The sequence below is a fragment of the Lepus europaeus genome, chromosome 1 (genome assembly GCF_033115175.1).
Source record: "Lepus europaeus isolate LE1 chromosome 1, mLepTim1.pri, whole genome shotgun sequence".
In the NCBI taxonomy this organism is placed as follows: Eukaryota; Metazoa; Chordata; class Mammalia; order Lagomorpha; family Leporidae; genus Lepus; species Lepus europaeus.
In genome coordinates this window covers 134,612,656-134,633,810 of record NC_084827.1, presented here as the reverse complement: position 1 = coordinate 134,633,810, position 21,155 = coordinate 134,612,656, and the positions used below count along the sequence as shown (strand labels likewise).

The 21,155-nt window shown below is 42.1% G+C and overlaps 1 protein-coding gene across 2 annotated transcripts in view; it reads left to right on the top strand.

Annotated features, from left to right (window-relative positions):
- Positions 1 to 21,155, top strand: part of STAT4 (signal transducer and activator of transcription 4) — a 146,878-nt gene that overhangs the window by 120,594 nt on the left and 5,129 nt on the right. For both annotated transcript variants that reach the window (XM_062189370.1, XM_062189375.1), the window contains exons 14-19: positions 276 to 320; positions 12,850 to 12,933; positions 14,331 to 14,429; positions 18,737 to 18,872; positions 20,414 to 20,463; positions 20,683 to 20,777. In XM_062189370.1, the coding sequence (XP_062045354.1) occupies positions 276 to 320; positions 12,850 to 12,933; positions 14,331 to 14,429; positions 18,737 to 18,872; positions 20,414 to 20,463; positions 20,683 to 20,777 (509 nt within the window). The remainder of the gene's footprint in view (positions 1 to 275; positions 321 to 12,849; positions 12,934 to 14,330; positions 14,430 to 18,736; positions 18,873 to 20,413; positions 20,464 to 20,682; positions 20,778 to 21,155) is intronic.

The window sequence follows — 21,155 nt, the reverse complement described above, 5'->3', positions numbered from 1 at the left end:
TCCAAAATGTTGGCTGAAAAATACAGTCATAATGGTATGCCAACCTGCTCACTTACCTCAATGGAAGTTTCTACAGTGCCATCCCACGAGGTAAAAGCAGGAAACCCTTTTCTGCTGAATGTAGACAGCTATGTCGGGCTTCAATGAGTTACAGGCTATCAGAGTTGCTGTTCTAGAAATAACTGCAGCCAACAGAATGATGGCAATAGGTGTGCCCAATTTGATAAAGTAACTGACACTTCTCTGTCTAAACCCTGTTGTTTTCTTTTTCAAAGCAACCAAAGGAAATGAAGTCCAGTGCTGGAAGTAAAGGAAATGAGGTAGGAAATATTTTCTCTTAGAAAATTTTTCTAGAAAATATCTTATTTTACTTTTACAAAGCTCTTAAACTGCTTGATTTTATGTAAAAATCAACAATGCTTCTCTGATTAGAAACAGAATTTAGTAACTACAGACAATATGGAAGAAATTGAAAGGTTGAAGCATAACAAGCAATAACACTTCCCAAAGAAAACAACTATCAGCTGTCTGGTATACATTATTCCTCTCTTTGTGTATGTACATGTTACTTTTAAAAATATGACACATTATTTCGTAAACTACTTTTTTTTAAAGTGATGCATGTCTGTAAAACTCTCCATAAATTTAAATACTCTGGAAGAACATGATTTAAGTTGACCACATTAAACTGCATTTTATAGGTATCCTGTAATTTTTTAATCAGTCCTCTATTATTATAAAATATCTTGAAATCACTCATTTTCCACCGACACATTATGTGAAAATCATAGGTGAAAAAAAGCTATTCCTTTGTAGTATCAGTTACCTTGTCTCTAAGATTCGCCTGTCACCTGATGAATGCAATAAATGGATAAACTGATGCAGTCCATGTACTCACATTAGAGTCAGTGTGTGATGGAGTGGTCCAGTCCTGAGTTGACAGTGACCTTGGAGATCATATGTTGAGTCACCCTAGAAACCAAGGCATATGCCTGTGTTTATGATCTGTGTGTTTGGAATTAGAGAATCTGAATTTGATTCCTTGCACCGGCTGAAAATGTTCTTATGAAGACACTGTGGTTTTGTATCCTCGGGCTAGCAACAACCCTACACATTCTGCTCAGAGCTGTTGCATGTATATGTGACCTCCTACATATAGTGTATGAGGCTTATTTCTGGAGTGTTTCATACCGATTCAGTCTCCTGGGCTTTTTTTTAGAGAATTTTTATTTAATAAATATAAATTTTGAAAGTATAATTTTTGGATTGTAGCGGTTTTTCCTCCCATAACCACCCTCCCACCCACAAACCATCCCATCTCCTACTCCCTCTCCCATCCTATCCTTCATTAAGATTCATTTTTAATTATCTTTATATACAGAAGGTCAAGTTAATATATACTAAGTAAAGATTTCAACAGATTGCACCCACACAGACACACAAAGTATAAAGTACTGTTTGATGACTAGTTTTACCATTAATTCTCATAGTACAACACATTAAGGACAGAGATCCTACATGGGGAGTAAGTGCACAGTGACTCCTGTTGTTGATTTAACAATTGCCACTCTTATTTATGATGTCAGTAATCACCCGAGGCTCTTGTCATGAGCTGCCAAGAATATGGAAGCCTCTTGAGTTCATAAACTCCAACCTTATTTAGACAAAGCCATAATCAAAGTGGAAGTTCCCTCCACCCTCCAGAGAAAGGTACCTCCTTCTTTGATGGCCCGTTCTTTCCACTGGGATCTCAGTCACAGAGATCTTTCATTTAGGTCATTTTTTGCCACACTGTCTTGGCTTTCCATGCCTGAGAAACTCTTATAGGCTTTTTAGCCAAATCTGAATGCCTTAAGGGCTGATTCTGAGGCCAGAGTGCTGTTTAGGGCATTTGCCATTCTATGAGTCTGCTGTGTATCCTGCTTCCCATGTTGGATCTTTCTCTCCTTTTAGTTCTATCAATTATTATTAGCAGCCACTGGTCTTATTTATGTGTTCCCTTTGACACTCAGTCCTATTTTTATGATCAGTTATGAACCTAAACTGATCACTTTGACTAGTAAGATGGCATTGGGGGCCGACGCCGCGGCTCAATAGGCTAATCCTCCGCCTTGCGGCGCCAGCACACCAGTTCTAGTCCTGGTCGAGGTGCCAGATTCTGTCCCTGTTGCCCCTCTTCCAGGCAAGCTTTCTGCTGTGGCCCGGGAATGCAGGGGAGGATGGCCCAAGTGCTTGGGCCCTGCACCCCATGGGAGACCAGGAGAAGCACCTGGCTCCTGGCTTCGGATCAGCGCGGTGCACCGGCCGCAGTGTGCCTGGCCGCGGCGGCCATTGGAGGGTGAACCAACGGCAAAAGGAAGACCTTTCTCTCTCTGTCTCTCTCTCACTGTCCATTCTGCCTGTCAAAAAAAAAAAAAGAAAAAGATGGCATTGGTACATGCCAACTTAATCGGTCTCCTGGCTTTTACAGTCACAGCTCCTATGAGGAAGATATTTGAAGTATTTGGGGGGGAAACATTTTATAAATCCAGCTTCCAGTGACACCCATTCTACCACAATCCACAAAACCACAAAAAGCCATCACAAAAAGCTTAATGCCCTAACCATTTTTCCCTCTACAAATTCTTTATGTCCTTAATTGTATCTTAAAGATCATTTGCCAGATACCACAGCCCCATCAGTGATGAGCTAAGTCCACCTCCCAGGGTAGAATCACGGCTCAGGGCTTTGCTCTAAGCGGATCGCTGCAGCAGGGTTCTCAGTTTAAGGACGGCCTAATTAAACAGATCAGTGGGAGAGATTCTTCCCACCATGCAGAACCCACAAAGGTTTTCTAAACTTCCTAGTTTAGTGCATTATAAATAAAAGCCTGTTTCACTTATCTCACGATGGAATTTTGGCCAGCTATTTCCTAAAGCTTGCCATCCCTGAATATTACTTCTGAATCTGAACAAAGCACAATTATTCTGAGTCTCCCTTAAGCAAAACCAATTGAATGGGAATAAATCTTGAAAGCTCAATTCTATCAGAACATTGTCGTCTTTATGAATGTAAAATCCAAGTCTTCACTTGGATTTCCCCAGAGACAGACATCTAAGTAAATCATCTTCTACTGTAGAGGAACCAACCACTGTCTCATTAGCACTGTCTGCTTATGCTACTTTAAATTTATTTCCTCTTATTTTCCAATTAATAACAAGATCGTACAGTCATATCAGAATGATTTTATTCCTTTTTATTTTTTTTCAGTTTTGCTATATTGGGCCAATCTTATTTTCAGACATTCTTTGAGCTCCCCCTGTTGATGGAATTGTAGTATGACTTCCTAAGCACAGCCCAGGCTTGAATCTTGAGTACCCTGCAGAGCAACTGACTTAGTCTTTAAGTTTGTTCAGGAAGGTGACTCAGAAGTCAGGGCGGTGGCTGGTCAGCTGAGATGACCGAGGACAGCCAGCAACGGAGGGTGGAACAGCTGGCGACAAAGCTGAATTTGTAAAATCCTGCAGCCAGTGATTGCAGGAACAAATGTCAGAACGGGAAGCTAGAATATCTTAACATCCTTTCCAGAAATTTGCTATTACTTATCTATGATCATCTGTGGCAGGAGTTCACAGCCTGCAAAGAATTTATTTAACAAATTCTCATGTGGTATTTACTGTGTCCCTGGCCCTAACGCTGATTTGTGTAACTGCTGGGACAGCCTTATGAAGTAGGTAGTATCAGTCACATATTTCAATTTAGGAAACTGAGGCACTGGGCAGTCACTCAGCTTATTCCAGATTTCACCGGCAGCTGATGGCAGGGACAAGATCCAAGCTGAGGCAGTCTGGATCCCCTGTGCCTGCTCCTGCTACTCTGCTGTGCTGCCTCTGGAGCCACAACACTTCCCTGGGGAGGGGCAAGGAGGTTGGTGCTCCTCTTTGACCAACCCTCACCTTTTTATCCCACCCCATCTATCTCACAAAATGTCCACACTTTGCCTGTAGCTCAGAAATCACAGGCCACTTCATGCCAGAATCCTCACACACTTCAGAAGGAATTTTAAATCATGCTTCCTTAGAAGCACGCTGCCACTCCCTTGCCTGCTCTGTCTTCCTTTGCATTTCTCTTGTGCCTCAGTGGGGTCACTGAGTTACGTTCGTGCCTCTTATAAGCAGATTGACTTTGCCTACGCTCACTTAACCGCTCAAATTCCCGATTCCCTTCGCCATAGAATGGGGCTAATGTTATCTTACACTTTCTAGAGTGGTTGTGGAAAGCAAATGAGATGGCCAGTGCAGGCGTTTGCAGTGGCTCTTACCGATCAGCCTTCCCTACCATACCCTCTGTAGAGAGCAGGTGTTACACTTCTGGGAAACTGGCTTTAGAGGGTGGTACCTCATCCTTCTCTGCCCACATGCTCAGTGCTTGGCTGAAGACATGGCCCTTTTTGACAGACTTTGGACACCTCCCTCTTCTGGTTCTAGGTCTTGGAAACCTCAGACCATCATTTGTGGATACACTTTTATGGAATGTCTAGAATCCCAGCTGTCACCTCAAGGTCCCTGAACCTCACCATACTCCCTCTCTCCCCCCAACACACACACACAACTTTGAGTTGCTCGGTTCTGCTGTTGTTGTAAGAGCTTGGGTCAGTTAGTCACCAAATGATTGAGAACACATCATTAAGTCACAAATGATAGTTTCCCTACGATTGCACTCACAAACTGCCTTAGAATTTCAGCATCCTGACTTTGAGATTATCTGAAACCAGCAGCCAGGTGCTTCTTCCTGGTCTCCCACGCGAGTGCAGGGGCCCAAACACTTGGGCCATCCTCCACTGCCTTCCAGGGCCACAGCAGAGAGCTGGACTAGAAGAGCAGCAACCAGGACTGGCACCCAGCGCCCATATGGGATGCCAGCGCCGCAGGCGGAGGATTAACCAAGTGAGCCACGGCACTGGCCCCTTGAGATGGTTTTAAAATGAGTTTTGAAGAACTTGCTTTGAAATTTCCCAATACCCCTTGAGGAACCTGTAAACATACTGCCACAAAATCAAGATTAGCAGTCACTGAGTCCTTCTCCCACTGTTGTCCTTCCTTCAGAAGAATCACAGTGAAGAAACCAGCGGTCATCTACAAGTGGCCAGACTTTGGAGCTACCAATCTCTCCCTTTAAAGTAAACATTCCCAGGAAGCTACCTTTCCCTGGAGGGCCTTATCTGGCAGGGAGCAGGCTAGAGAGTGATTATTTAAATGGGAAAACTGTTTGAATAGGGAAGCTGAAACTGCAGTCTCTCAGGTTTGCTCTTTGTCGGTAGGCTTTAACTGATAAATGACAGTTTTAGCCACTGACTGAGCGGTTAGGTAATTCTGTTTATGTGGTGGAAAGTCAGGAAGCACAAAGAAGCTATTAGTAAAGCCTGGGTGACTTGATTTTCATTTAACAAAATAGCCAAACAGATGTTCTTTCAAGGTTCAGTGTTCCCAAACACAGACACACTACTCACCCTCCAACTAGCCCAAGAATTTTCACAGCAAGTTGATTTCCTGCTGAACTCATTGTAGGAGTTGCAACACCTTTTTAAAGGGAGAAATCAGTGTACAAACATCACTATAAACAGGCTTTTTAGAACGCCACACCATCCGCACAATAGTTTTATTTTACATGCTGAGCACGGTTGTCATTTTGCAATCATTTTTTTGATTCTGTGATTAAGGACTCTCTCTCTCATGTGACTGTACCATTTCCCTCTTCTCATTGTTTCTCTACTTCTAGCCCAGTGACTGGTGCAGAATAGATCCTAAATAGATATTCACTAAATAAATGGATTATTTTCATTGTTTTCTATACCACTTATTTTTCCATGTGCAACATTATCATAAATTGTGGCTTGTTATGAAATAAGAAATTTGGATGAAAATCTTCCGTTATCCTGGTCGTGTTTTTTCTTAGTAGAGGTTTTCTTTCAAGTTAAGAGCCAGAACCAATTGTTCCTATATTCTAGGTTTCCAGAGTGTCCTATTAAGCAGTGAGCAGAGGGAGAAAAAAGGATATGGAGAATCTAAACCTTTCATTAGTATGTATACATTTTTTCCCAGGTGAAGCCCTGATCAAGTTGCTTGGCTCGTTTTTCTAATTCTTATCTTAGTGGATATTTTTCTTTAGAAGTATAAAACAGTCAATCCAGTTACAATATTCAGTGCCATAAATATTTATAAGTATGTGTGTTTTAAATCCTTAATCATCTTAAATGATTAGAACGGCTCTTACGACTGACATTTAAATATCAATGATATTTTCCCCTGTATCTAAGAAATAGACTCTGGGAATGTAAAACTGAATAATTCTAGTTTGAACTGCACCAATAACATACAAGTTACATATCTCTTACCCAGAATGCTTGGGACCGGAAGTGCTTCAGTTTTCACATATTTTCCAATTTTGGAATATTTCCATAGACTCGATAAGTTGCACATCCCTAGTCCAAATTTCAGAAACCAGAAATGCTCCTACGTCTGAAACTTTTTGAACATCATGTCGATGCCCAGAAAATTTCATATTTTGGAGCATTTTGGATTTCATATTTCCAGACTAGAGATAATCAACTTTTAATGAAGACTCTGATGGCCATGCAAGCTTTAAAAAATGATGATGCTTCCTTTTATTGGTGCTTTTTTTTAGATATTTGTGTCATATGTCAACTTTCTTGCTAGATTTTGCTCCAAATAGGCCTCATAGTTGCATCAGAGGATTTAAGTAAACATCAGAAATTAGTTTGAATTGCTGAGAAAACTTCTTACCATCCACATTCCAGTTCAGTTAAAAAAATCACGAAGTGTGAAGTTTTTCCTGGAGTCAATAAACAGCCCTGAGTGACACTGCTGTGCCAGTGTAACCCTGGTTTCACACACTCAGGATTCCTGTGGACGGGGAGCACACGGGTGCCACAACTCAGAGAGCTGAGGAAGTTACCCATAATGAAGGATCCTGTTTATAATAATGCAATGTAAACCTAGTGCTAGAAATGGGGAATGCTGGGGCCTGCAAGAGATGGGAAGAACTCAGCGTCTTCCACTTGTCACCCTCAGTACATTAGTCACCAACACGTATGAGGCTTTCTGCCCACTAACAACCAATTCTCCAGGGCACACCTGCTGGGTGTCTATACTGACACTGTCTCTGAGTGCCAGATTTCACAGGCTGAGGGCTCAACCCCACAAGAATGTCCCCAGTTCAGATGTCAGTGGCAAGTCCAAGCTCATGCACTTCTGACCAACTAGCAATAAACCGAGTGTTCCCACAATCCCTTCTTCAGTTTCAATTAATTTGCTAGAGCAGCTCACACACCTGAGAGAAACCCTTTACTTACATTTACTGGCATATTATAAAGGATTTTACCAAGGGAACAACAGCCAGATGGAAGAGATGTATAGTGCAAGGCAAGTGGGAAGGGAAGCAGAACTTCTGTGCCCTCGCTGGGCGTGCCACCCTTCAGACACCTCCTAGTGTTCAGGAAACCCCGGAAGCTCTCCAAACCTTGTCCTTAAAGGTTTTTATGGAGACTTCATTAGATAGATATGATTGATTAAATCATATCTATTGGGAGCTTGGTCTTCAGTCTGTCCACCCCTTCTCTTTGGAGATCAAGGAGTAGGGTTCAAAGTTCCAACACTCTAATCACATGGTTGGTTCCCCTGGCAACCAGCCACCATCCTGGAGCTATCCAAGAGTTATCTTATTAGAATAAAAGATGCTTCTATCTCTCAAAAAATTCCAAGGAATTTAGGAATTCTGTGTGAAAAACCAAGACCAAAGACCAAATATTAGAACAGAAGAATAATATCTTAAGTCAACAACAGGAGTCACTGTGTACTTACTTCTCATGTAGGAGCTCTGTCCTTAATGTGTTGTCCAATGTGAAGTGATGCTATAACTAGTACTGAAACAGTATTTTACACTTTGTGTTTCTGTGTGGGTGCAAACTGATGCAATCTTTACTTAATATATACTAAGTCGATCTTCTGTATATAAAGATAATTGGAAATTAATCTTGATGTGAATGGAATGGGAGAGGGAGATGGGAGGGGTGCGAGTGGGAAGGAAGTTATGGGGGGGGAAGCCATTGTAATCCATAAACTGTACTTTGGAAATTTATATTTACTAAATAAAAAAAAAAAGAAGAAGAAGAATATCATGGTACCCTTATCTACAAAGATCTTAAATGATCTGCCTCTTGAATCAAGCACAGGTCCGGGTCTTCCTGGGCCACCCTGTACTGCTTTCCCAGGCCACAGCAGAGAGCTTGATTGGAAGTGGAGCAGCCAGGTCTTGAACCAGTGCCTATATTGGGTGCTGGCACCACAGGCAGCAGCTTCACCCATTATGCCAAAGCGCCAGCCCCTGTAATTTTCATTGTAGAGAGCTTTCACATCCTTGGTTATATTTATCCCAAGATATTAAATTTTTTTGTAGCTATTGTGAATGGGACTGATCTTACAAGTTCTTTCTCAACAATGGCATTGTTTGTGTATACAAAGGCTGTTGATTTTTGTGTGTTGATTTTATATACATTTTTATTATATATTGTGTTTCAGTAATCTCTCAGTGGAGTCTTTTGGTTCCCGTATGTAGAGGATCATATCACAGGATGGCTATTCCCTACTCATACCAAAAAAAACGCGTTCCAGTGGGGCATTGAACAGCTAAAACCTGATCAGTTAGGTTATGTGAAAGTTATGTGTAATGGGGGTAGGCTAAGCCATCTTTTAACAGTTTATTAGCCTGATTTATAATTGTTAAATGTTTAGACATATGGTACTGAGTCTCCATCTGTGCACTTGCCTGTGCCCCTCAGATGTTCTGCACGGGTCTGTTTCATCCTGAATGCCACTCAACCCAGTGGCAGGTGAAAGGCACACATCGCTGAACATAAATGGAAGTTGTGAACTCTGGTTGTCTCGGCGTAAGCACTGTCTCCCTCTCCATAGGGCAGTGTGATGTTCTTTGTTTAAAAATCCTTTTTGTTATTGTTTTGTTCAACTTGCTGCCTAAACTCAAGCCGATCACTTAATCTTATTCCCAACCAAAGAAACAATAATGCATTTCATAACTGGGGGAGTCGGAGGAGGTAAACTGGCTGTTGGGTGTGTTGATGTACTGGGGACACTGTCAGAGGCAGTCTGTGGATGTCCAAGTGGAAGTTTCGTTATACACATATTTCTACAAACCAGGAAGGTGTGATTCCACCATGGTCAGTCTGACTACCTGTGGACAATGGAAGATGTCCCAGTGATCTTGCCCAAGGAAGGAGAGTTTTTCATTCTCCACTTCTTTCTAGATAACAACTCCCAAGTTTAACATCTCCATTACATCTTCTCATGTAACTGTTATTCTTACCAGCATGTTAGACTGATATTTATTATTTACATTTTAATGCAAACAGATTCAAACTTGTTGTTAATGCATACTCAATATTAGAGCTCCCTATCTTCCCAGGTGACCCTGCTGACTCAAACCGCATCCTGACTTCTAGTTTAAATAATTCCACTTCTGAGGCCAGCACTGTGGTGTAGCAGGTAAAGCTGCCACCTGCACCTATGTGGGTGCTGGTTTGAGTCCCGGCTGTTCTACTTACAATCCAGCTCCCTGCTAATGCACCAGATAGAGCAACAGAGGATGGCCCTACTTCCTGGGCCCCTGCACTCACATGAGAAGCTTGGATGAAAGTTCTGGGCTTCAGCCTGGCCTAGCCCTGGCAGTTGCAGCTATTTGGGGGAGTGAATCAGTGGATGGAAGATTCATTCTCTCTCTCTCTCTCTCTCTCTCTCTCTCTCTCTCTCCTCTCAGCATCTGCCTCTCTATAACACTATCTTTCAAATAAATAAATCAATCTTTAAAAACATTTCCACTCTGTTCACATGTTCCCAGAGGTCATTTTGAAAATTGTTTTTATCTTTGCCTCTCCAAACTTTCCAAATCCCTTGGAGACTAAATGCCATGTGAATCCACCACATTGAGAACAATTGCTTCCCAAATTCCACCCAGGGTCCTAGTTAAAATGTAGAATCTGATTCAGTAAGGCTGGAATGAAGCCAGAGATCATGTTTCTTTGTTTTTAAAGCTTTATTTATTCATTTGAAAGTCAGAATTACACACAGAGAGAAAGAGAGGCAGAGAGAGAGAGAGAGGTCTTCCATCCGCTGGTCCACTCCCCAATTGGCCCCAATGGTTGGAGCTCTGCATATCAGAAGCCAGAAGCCAGGATCTTCCTCCAGGTCTCCCACACAGGTGCAGGGTCCTAAGGACTTGGGCCATCTTTTGCTTTCCCAGGCCATAGCAGATAACTGCATCGGAAGTGGAGCAGCTAGGACTCCAACTGGAGCCCAAATGGGATGCTGACACTGCAGGCGGTGGCTTTACCCACTACGCCACAGCGCTGGCCTCAAAACCACTATTCTATTATCTTTACTGATTTTATGTTCTTATTCTTAGCCTTTGTAAATTACATTTTATTCCTGCACTCCTGCAACTTTTAGAATTTCCTTCTTTCCTGGGTTCTCTAAAATTTTACAGCAGTAAGCTTTTGTGTGGCTCTATGCATTCCTTGTGCCGCACATTCTGTGTGCTATTTCAGTTTTGTTTTTTTTATTTATTTTTTGTTTGTTTTGACAGGCAGAGTGGATAGTGAGAGAGAGAGACAGAGAGAAAGGTCTTCCTTTTTGCCGTTGGTTCACCCTACAATGGCCGGCGTGCTGCGGCTGGCCCACCACGCTGATCCAAAGGCAGGAGCCAGGTGCTTCTCCTGGTCTCCCATGGGGTGCAGGGCCCAAGGACTTAGGCCACCCTCCACTGCACTCCCGGGCCACAGCAGAGAGCTGGCCTGGAAGAGGGGCAACCGGGACAGAATCTAGCGCCCGGACCAGGACTAGAACCCGGTGTGCCAGCACCACAGGCAGAGGATTAGCCTAGTGAGCCGTGGCGCCAGCAGCTATTTCATTTTGAACACTGTTGTCATTTAGTGTGAGAATTGTTACTGTCTTGTTATTTTTAATAAACTATTGAAAACATATATGGGGCCAGCGCCATGGCTCACTTGCTTAATCCTCCACCTGCAGCGCCAGCAGCCCATATGGGCACCAGGCTCTAGTCCCAGTTGCTCCTCTTCCAGTCCAGCTCTCTGCTGTGGACCGGGTGTGCAGTGGAGGATGGCCCACGTGCTTGGGTCCTGCACCTGCATGGGAGACCAGGAGAGGCACCTGGCTCCTGCCTTTGGATCGGCGCAACACCGAACGTAGTGGCCATTTAGGGAGTGAACCAACGGAAGGAAGACCTTTCTCTCTGTCTCTCTCACTGCCTAACTCTACCTGTCAAAAAAAAAAAAAAAAAAAGAAAGAAAGAAAGAAAGAAAACATATAAAGAATAATAAAATAGATATCCACCAGCCAAATTAAAAATTCAAATTTTCAAGGAGAGTTGAGGAACCAGTTTCCCCACTTTAACTCCTTTCCTCTTGGTATCCACCCACCTCCCAGTGCAGAGGTCGTTGTTGTCTTGAATTGTGGTTTTTTATTATTCCCAAAAGTGCATTTATATTTGCTACAAATGTGTATGTTCCTAAAACTTTGTATTATTCCTTATTATAATTTAAAATTTTATATACATGACATCTTAATGTGCATATCTAATTGCAACTTAGTTTTCTTGTTCTTAAAAATATTTTCCAAACTCATCCCCATGTTTATTCATTGCCCTATATAATTTCAATTGCTGCAAAGTCTTTTAGTCTATAAATATACAAATATACTTAGTTATTTCCCTATTGTTATATACATTCTGCCGTTATGAACAGTTGTGCTATAATCCTTCTCCAATAAACACTCTTCTGTGTCTTTTTTTTCACATGAATACAAGAAATTCTTTGACCTATACAAGTGTATATGACAAGAATCGATAAAGTATGGTTGACATGCATCTTATATTTTCCTAGATATTGACAAATTTTCCTCCAAAGTGATTGTACCTATTCCCATAAACAGTATATAACTATTATAATTTGGTTGTGTCTTTGATGTTTCCTTTATTTCCTTTACTTTGTTCTCTTTGTGGAACTTCTGTTAGTTTATTGTTAAAGTTCATGTATTAATTATTTCTTATCTTTTCTATTACTTTTCTATAATTTCTATGCCTTTTCCATAATCTATGGGTAAATTTCCCTACTCCTAAACCCTCTACTGATTTGCCTGTTTATCTTATTATATTTTAAATTGTACATTATTATTTTCTGAATACTCCTTTTAATATTCTTGAATATAATTGATACAATGTTGTTATCTATAGTTTTAAAAACATTTAAAAGAACTTTTTAATGAACACTTTCATATTCATACAAAACAAGAGACAAAATTGAATGAACTCTCCAGTTATACATCACCTAACTTCAATAATAACTAATATTTTTCCTATCTTATATCACCTGTTTTTCTCCTATATGCATACTTTTTTTCCCAAGGTCCTTAAATTCCAGATAACATAGCTTCTTACTCATTAATACTTTAGTAAATTTCTCAAGAATATGAAAAGTTTTAAGTATAATCACAATGTCCTTAACACAAAAAACAGAAATGATTTCTTAAAATATTTTCTTAATAAAACCCTATTTTCTTCTAAAATTTTAATTGCACATTTTGTGGGTACAATGTAATAATTTCATGATTTCTCAAACTTTGTATATAATTGTTAAAACAATTAAGGAGGGAATGTTCAATAATTGGAAGTATTTGGAAACATCTGCTTTAAGAGTTCATTGTTACAGAAACAGGTTTAGTACTAGATAAGGATGTGTAAGACAATAATTTCTTTCTCCCTTAGGGCTGTCACATGGTGACTGAAGAGCTTCATTCCATAACATTTGAGACACAGATTTGCCTCTATGGCCTGACCATAGATTTGGAGGTAAGTGTTTCAGTGAAAATCTTCTAGATTTACTAATAACATTTACAGGAATTGGTCAACATTTGTAATGAAAGTTCAGTCTTTTCTAGTTTTAAGTACATTCCCTATAAATTTTGTTTTAATTTATAAAAGCAATATGTCGAATATTCACTGAATAGTTAACATGCTATTCTGATTAATTATAAATGATAAAATCTCATTGGTGTTATGAATTTGATATATGTTGAATAATTAGTTGCCCAATTTATGTTTTTCTTTTGTTTATTCTCTGGGATTTCCTGAGTCATGAATAATCAGTAGAAAACCTAAAGAGAAATGAGTGTCCTTGAACCATCTCATATAATATGTGCTATATTTTAAAAAATTCAACTTGCACACAAAACTGTCTCAGTAGGAAAGTTTCTCTAGCACAGTGAGCAAAGACAAATGATAGAACACTAACAGTACATTACTTTGATGCTCTTGAACAAAAGAAGGAACAAATTTTTCATATTAAATTAAGCGGGATTGCCCTGAAGGCAGGATACCATGCCTTGTTTGTCACTCTTGCCAGCACCTAGTGCGTGCCTCCCGTACAGCAGATGTTCAGTATTTGTTGAGTAAATGAACAAATGAGTTTATGAAGGAATAAACACAATTCCATACACCCTGAATATCATCCTGTGGGGAGTGGCTTCTTTTAGAATTTGCTTTTTATAGCTTAATAAATATAAAGATTTTTTTGTGGATTTCTTCTTACTCTCTTTTCCCTAAACCTCTGTTTCCGTGAGCTGTTACATTCCTTACCTGGGTATTTTTCCCAATTTCTGTTCTTGGGAAGAGACTGCTGTAGGTGATTCGCTTCCCAGGCTGGCCTGTGAGAGCCCGTTGATTCCACTATGTAGTAAACTACAGTACCCAGGGTCCTCAGTCGTATTCTATTACAACAGACCAGGCAGCTCTGCCTCCCACCTTGCTAGTTCTCACAATAAAACTCCCATTTCCAGAACTGATGTTATTTGAGTTCTGAGTCATCACTTGGATACACTGATTCCTTCTAGAGGTAAATTTAAAATTAGATTGTTTAACTTAAAAAGAGGATAATTGCTTAATCAATAAACTCTCTAATTGCATCTGAGGTCGTATGTGACTAAGAAAGGATAAATATGGTGATGTCGGGAAGATAGTGGAGGCCGCCTCTGGAGCCCTCTGAAAGGGTTCCAGTTCTGTCCTCCCTGTACCCTGACTCACAGGGGCCCAGAAAGTTTCACTGCCTTCACAAGTCATTTTTGTGATCAGGGCACTGGACTGGAAGAGTGAGGCTGGTTTGAGATGGCCCTTTAGAGGAAAGGGAAAAGCATAGGATCGGTTTAAGGTGGGACTATCTTAACAGCTTTGTTACTTGTTTTTTTAACCAGACCAGCTCATTACCTGTGGTGATGATTTCCAATGTCAGTCAGCTACCTAATGCTTGGGCATCCATCATTTGGTACAATGTGTCAACTAACGATTCCCAGGTAGAGTATCCTTGCCTCTTCTCCTTTAATTCTATTTAATTTGTTTCATTATCAGCAAAAACCATCTGTATGTGTGCATGTGTTGAGATGTTGTTTGGAGTTTTTTATTTCTAGTTTTTGATTCTTGTTTGGGTCATATTTAAATTCATATGTCTTCTTTAAAAAATATTTATTTATTTGAAAGGTAGAGAGAGGCAGAGATGGACAGGGAGAGAGTTTCCATCCACTGGTTCACTACCCAATTACCTGAAACAGCTAGGGCTGGGATGGGCTGAAGCCAGGAACCCAGAACTCCACCCAGGCCTCCCATGTGGGTAGCAGGGACCCAACCACTTGAGCCATCACCTGCTGCCTCCCAGGGAGCACATTAGCAGGAAGCTGGTTGGAAGCAGAGCCAGGATTCAAATCCAGGCGTCCCCAGTGGCATCTTTACCACTGTGCTGAATGTTCGCCTGTAAGGTAATCTATTCTGATGTACTTGGAACCTGTAAGAGTTCTGGCTAGCAAACGTGACAGACAGGTGTTTGTTGTTCCCAAGGAGGGTCTGGTCTGCTCCCAGCTACTTGTATCACAGAACGGCCTAGGGCCATGTAGGCTGTGGGGGAAACTCAGAATGTGATATGCGACTGCTGTTAGAATTTGGGGGCAGCATGTGGCACAGCTGCTTAAGTTGAGACTGACTTGGGATGCCTATATCTCATATTGGAGTGCCAGCTTTGAGTTTCGGCTTCTCTGCTTCCAATCTAGCTTCCTGCTAACACATATCCTGGGGCGGCGGGCTGGGGGGGTGGTGTTAACAGAAGATGGCTCAAATACTTTGGTCCCCTACACCCGCGTGGCAGACCTTGATGGATGGCCTGGCTCCTGGCTTTGGCCTGGCCAAGCCCTTACTGTTGCAGGCATTTGGGGAGTGAACAGTAGCTAGAAGATTTTTTTTTTTCTCTCTCTGTCTCACTTTCAAAAGAATAAAAATAACTAATTTTTTTAAAAACTTGATCTTATCTTACCTACTTCGGGCCCCACCTTCTCCACATAGTCTCTTTTACAAAGGTAGAGAATTGATTTCCAAATAAGTCACCAGAATATTCATCAATCTTGCCAAACTACACTTTGACAGCATACATTTTTAGTTGATTATATGTTTTTGTTCCATCCTAGACCCAAGCTGGGTTTTAATGCCATCTGGTGGTTACTTGAGATACTGACCAAAAATTGGCCGTAAGTCACAAAGCAAGCAGGGAACAGATGCTCCTCTAAGTCAGCAAAGCAAGGGAGCGGCAAAACACTTGAGTCAGCACTTCCCCTGGCTCCCCTCTTACAAAACCTCAGTGCGTTGTCCTGGAAACCACCAAGGTCTAGAGGAAATAGCTCAAATGTAAACATTTGTTCTTAATTCAAAAACAAAGGATTCTTTTACCCTTGGGTTTCAGCAATGAGAACAATGCCTTAAGGAGCTCTCTTTAAATATTCTTCCCTTTAATTCAATGCTTCTAGTGAGATTTTAAAAACTGGAATGAGACTCAGCCTACTCCTTCTCATCCTCAGGTGTCCTGGCATCTGAGACAGATTAACTGCAGGGAGGAAGGCTGCGTGGAGTGCCCTGTGCCTGGCTTCCTCTCAGCCTGAAGATAAAAGAGCAGAAGTCAATAGAGAAGGTGCCTGGTCTTTAAGGCCAAGAATGGCCAATGCCCCTGAGATTAAATGCCATTCTCCTTTGGAAGCTTCATATGTGCAGCCTTTGTTCCAACCCCAGGGAGAGGAGAAGAGATGGGACACTTCTCTGTCCTCCAGCCTTAAAGCACAGCCCCGCATCTAGCTTTTCTCAGCAGCCTTCCATAAGGAAGTCATCATAGTCACACTAACCTTCCTCGACTTGGCTCCAGATTGAGAATACTTGAAGGCAGAGATCACATGCAGCTTCCAAAGGAAGCACAGCCTAGTTACAGAGCCAATCTGAACAACAAACTCTGGTTTCTCTTCTTAATTCCACCCTACCTTGAAAACTCAGCTCCTAGACCTTGAGAATATTCTCTGTTGATCATGTATTCAGACACAATTCTCAGGTACAAGAAAAACTATCTCACTAGAAATTCTTCCTCTAGATTCCTTTTCCTATTGCCCATTCTTGCTGGATGCTGTGTCCTCTTTCACTCCTGGTTCCGAAATCTCTGGCTGTCCAACATAGCTCATGCTCACCAATGCCTCCTCCAGGTAACGCTCTCAGCTCTTAGCTCCTCTTACAATACCTTTCTTGGCTTTCACACTACCTGCTTTCTCATAATCTGGTGTGAATTCTTCTGTTCCACAGACCCAGTTTCTGGCACAAACAATCTTGTTTGTAGTTGACCATGCAGAAAGATTCTTATCTAGAATAAAATAAGAAAAGATTACTGAAGTGTACATCAAAACAGAAGAGTGGAGTTATATACAACAGATATCATAGAATCACTTCCTTTAGCCCAGGACCTAACAGTTTCTTACACTTCAGGACAATCTATCTGGTCAAGGTATAACTTGGGTCAATCCATGGTAAATCCATTATATAACATGATTAATATTTAATATTAATATTTTAGAAATGAGTATCTAATTATTTGTTAGTGTTACATTTGTGTGAGTTGATTTTGATAGTCCAGGAAAAGTTAAGAGATGCCAAATGATCTTTAAAGGAAGATGGAGCCCTTCATTATATTAGACTCAAGGAACAAGGTGCCCTTTAGGAAGAGAATCGATCTTTTTTTTTTTTTTTTTTTTTTGACAGGCAGAGTGGACAGTGAGAGAGAGAGACAGAGATAAAGGTCTTCCTTTTGCCGTTGGTTCACCCTCCAATGGCCGCTGCGGCCGAGACGCTGCAGCCGGTGCACTGCGCTGATCCGAAGCCAGGAGCCAGGTGCTTCTCCTGGTCTCCCATGCGGGTGCAGGGCCCAAGGACTTGGGCTATCCTCCACTGCACTCCCAGGCCACAGCAGAGAGCTGGACTGGAAGAGGAACAACCGGGACAGAATCCAGCACCCTGGCTGGGACTAGAACCCAGTGTGCTGGCGCCGCAAGGCAGAGGATTAGCCTAGTGAGCCGCGGCACTGGCCAAGAATCAATCTTAAAAAGAATATTGCGGCCGGCGCCGCGGCTCACTAGGCTAATCCTCCGCCTTGCGGCGCCGGCACACCGGGTTCTAGTCCCGGTCGGGGCACTGATCCTGTCCCGGTTGCCCCTCTTCCAGGCCAGCTCTCTGCTGTGGCCAGGGAGTGCAGTGGAGGATGGCCCAAGTGCTTGGGCCCTGCACCCCATGGGAGACCAGGATAAGCACCTGGCTCCTGGCTTCGGATCAGCGCAGTGCACCGGCTGCAGCGCGTCGGCCGCAGCGGCCATTGGAGGGTGAACCAACGGCAAAAGGAAGACCTTTCTCTCTGTCTCTCTCTCTCACTGTCCACTCTGCTTGTCAAAAAAAAAAAAAAAAAAAAAAGAATATTGCCAGTGCCATGGCTCACTAGGCTAATTTTCCGTCTGCAGCGCCGGCACCCGGGGTTCTAGTCCTGGTCGGGGCACCGGATTCTGTCCTGGTTGCTCCTCTTCCAGTCCAGCTCTCTGCTGTGGCCCGGGAAGGCAGTGGAGGATGGCCCAAGTCCTTGGGCCCTGCACCCACATGGGAGACCAGGAGGAAGCACCTGGCTCCTGGCTTCATATCAGCGCCGTGTGCCGGCCGTAGCGGCCATTTTGGGGGTGAACCAACGGAAAGAAGGCCTTTCTCTCTGTCTCTCATTGTCTATAACTCTCTCTCTGTCTCCTTCTCTCACTGTCTAACTCTGCATGGCAAAAAAGAATAACAGGGGCCTGTTTTTGGCTTAGCAGCTAAGATACCCACATCCTTTATCAGAGTACCTGGGTTAGATTTCCAGCTCTGGATCCCAGTGCCAGCTTCCTGTCAATAAGGACCCTGGTGAACAGTAGGTGGTGGCTCAAGTAGTTGGGTCTCAGCCATCCATGTGGGAGACCTGGATTGAGTTCCCAGCTCCTAACTTCAGACTGACCCAGCCCTTGCCATTACAGGCATTTGAGGCGTGAACCAATAGATGGGAGATCTCTGTCTGTGTTTCCGTCTCTGTCTCTCTCCCTCTCTCTCTGTCTCTATCTCTGCCTCGAATAAATAAGAAAAATTTTAGGAAAACAAGAACAAATGGAGATGAGAGGGTACTCTGTATTGTCAACTTAGGCTGGCCTAAAGACTTTAAATCAGGACTGCTACATACTGAGTTACACTGTTTTCCGTGTAATTAACAAATATAATCATCATCATGTTTCTATTTCAGAACTTGGTTTTCTTTAATAATCCTCCATCTGCCACTCTGAGTCAACTCCTGGAAGTGATGAGCTGGCAGTTTTCATCCTATGTTGGCCGTGGCCTTAACTCAGATCAACTCAATATGCTGGCCGAGAAACTCACAGGTGAGAGCTGCTAGACGTGCTGACTTGCCTCAGTTTTTGTCACTCAAGCGTTTTACAGAAGCAAGATTGTGTCAGTATTAATAATGAACATTAGAGTTTATTGAGTGCCTATTATGTCCCCAGGCACAGTGTTAAGTTCTGTATTACCTTGAGTTGTCACAAAATTTCTTCAGGCTGATGTCATTCCACCCATGTTAGAGATGAGGATACTGAAGTGCAGACGCTAAATGCAGACCCCTGGCTGCATGGCTGGTACACAGCAGAGCCAAGCCACGGGCCAGACCTGCCCAGTTCTAAAGCCCCTTTCTTTCCATTCCACTCTCCAGTCCCTTGGGTTTTCTTAGGCCACCCCACTGAATAAGATATGAAGCCTCCATGGTGCCTTGATCTTTCTTATTAATACCTCAGTTGAGATTAAAGAACTGGAGAATGACAGAGTCCTTTACCAGGTCCAGGGAATTCAATATAAATTTAAAACATGCAGGTAATATTTAATTTGGCATAGCAGGAAAGTTTCAACTTTGATTGAGATTCCTAAAGTTGGCAAAGTCAAGTCATTGGCAAGACATATGCCAACTATAGTCTAAGCTTTGTCTAAAAGAGTATAAAAAGATATCTATATTTTGACAAGTCTGAGGTGAAAAATACTTTTAGCACCAAAAGAGCTCAAATTGGGTCTACATGTGTTTCTACTTTATGGTAGAGCCAAAGAGGCATTTGAGTGGCAGCTCTAGAATCACACATGACTTAAGTTACACTTATATATGACACTGGTTGCTTGCCACTTGCGCCTATTACATGATGAATAGGTACCAAAATAAATCAGGACCCTGGGATACATAAAAATATACTTAACATAAATATCTTGTGGGTCTTATTTAAAACATAAGCAGCAATAGTAGGCATTCAATAAATCCTCGTTGATGAGTGAATAAAGCTTTTTCAATTGTAGTATAAATAGCAGGCGTATCTTTTCAGGCCTGTATCAAACCATCCTAATAATTTCCTTAAAATTTCACATAGCAACTCCTGCATGCTTTAACTGCTCTGGATCAGAACAACCAGTGATGACCAATTGCTCATGGATTTCTAGTCCACTCTTTTTCTCTTAATAGGCAAGACTATCAGGAAGGTGGTTGCACCTGACTTACACAAATTCACCTTAAAATGTTTATTCACAAGCCCTCAACTGCTCTTGCTGTGTCCTCTCCGAGTCGTGCTTGTGTCTACAACTTGTCCCATATTCTTAATTCCTAGAGTGTCCTCCCTTCTCCCCCGCCAACGGTTATCTCCTACCTGTCCATGGAGCTCGCCGAAGCCATTGCCAGCTCCTCCATCAAAAAGCATCGTTCCCAGACAGCAACGTTCTTGGGAGCAAGGCTGACAGCTTTCATTTGTACTGCACCTAGCACTACAGACACTGTGAACCCATAGCACATGCTTAAGAAATGTTTAAGGGGTGGAGCAGGATCTAAATTGAGCAAATAATTGAAAATCCTCATTGTTGGAATAAAATGTGCCATCTTTTGTTCTCTTTTTAGTTCAGTCCAGCTACAGTGATGGTCACCTCACCTGGGCAAAGTTCTGCAAGGTACAAATGGGAAGGGAAACATCCTTTAGATACTTTTAAAAAACTAATACTCCTTTCTATGCCTCCCTATTATCACCTGGGGGGCTAAGGATTTCCTGGAGAAGGATGTATCTGGAAGAAACTAAAGAAAGAAAACAGTTCATTGAAAAATGGAACTTCATTATTGTATCAACATTACTAAGATAATGGTTGTCTTAATGTGCTTGTTTATTCCGATAGGAACACTTACCTGGCAAATCATTTACCTTCTGGACATGGCTTGAGGCAATCCTAGATCTAATTAAGAAGCACATTCTTCCCCTGTGGATTGATGGGTGAGTTACAGACTATGTTTTCCACATTGATCAATTAGGTCTTTTTTTCTCTTGTTATTTTTTTCCCTTTTGCTTTTTAAATCTAAGCATTTTTAGTGCCCTGGGAAACAAAATAGCTTCCGTTTCTTACATTCTTCTTTTTATTTTATTTATTTATTTATTATTTGGCAGATAGACAGTGAGAGAGAGAGACAAAGATCCTCCTTCTGTTGGTTCACCCCCCACCCCCACCCCACTACGGCCAGCGCCGATCCGAAGCCAGGAGCCAGGTGCTTCCTCTTGATCTCCCATGCAAGTGCAGGGCCCAAGGACTTGGGCCATCCTCTACTGTACTCCCAGGCCACAGCAGAGAGCTGGACTGGAAGAGGAGCAACTGGG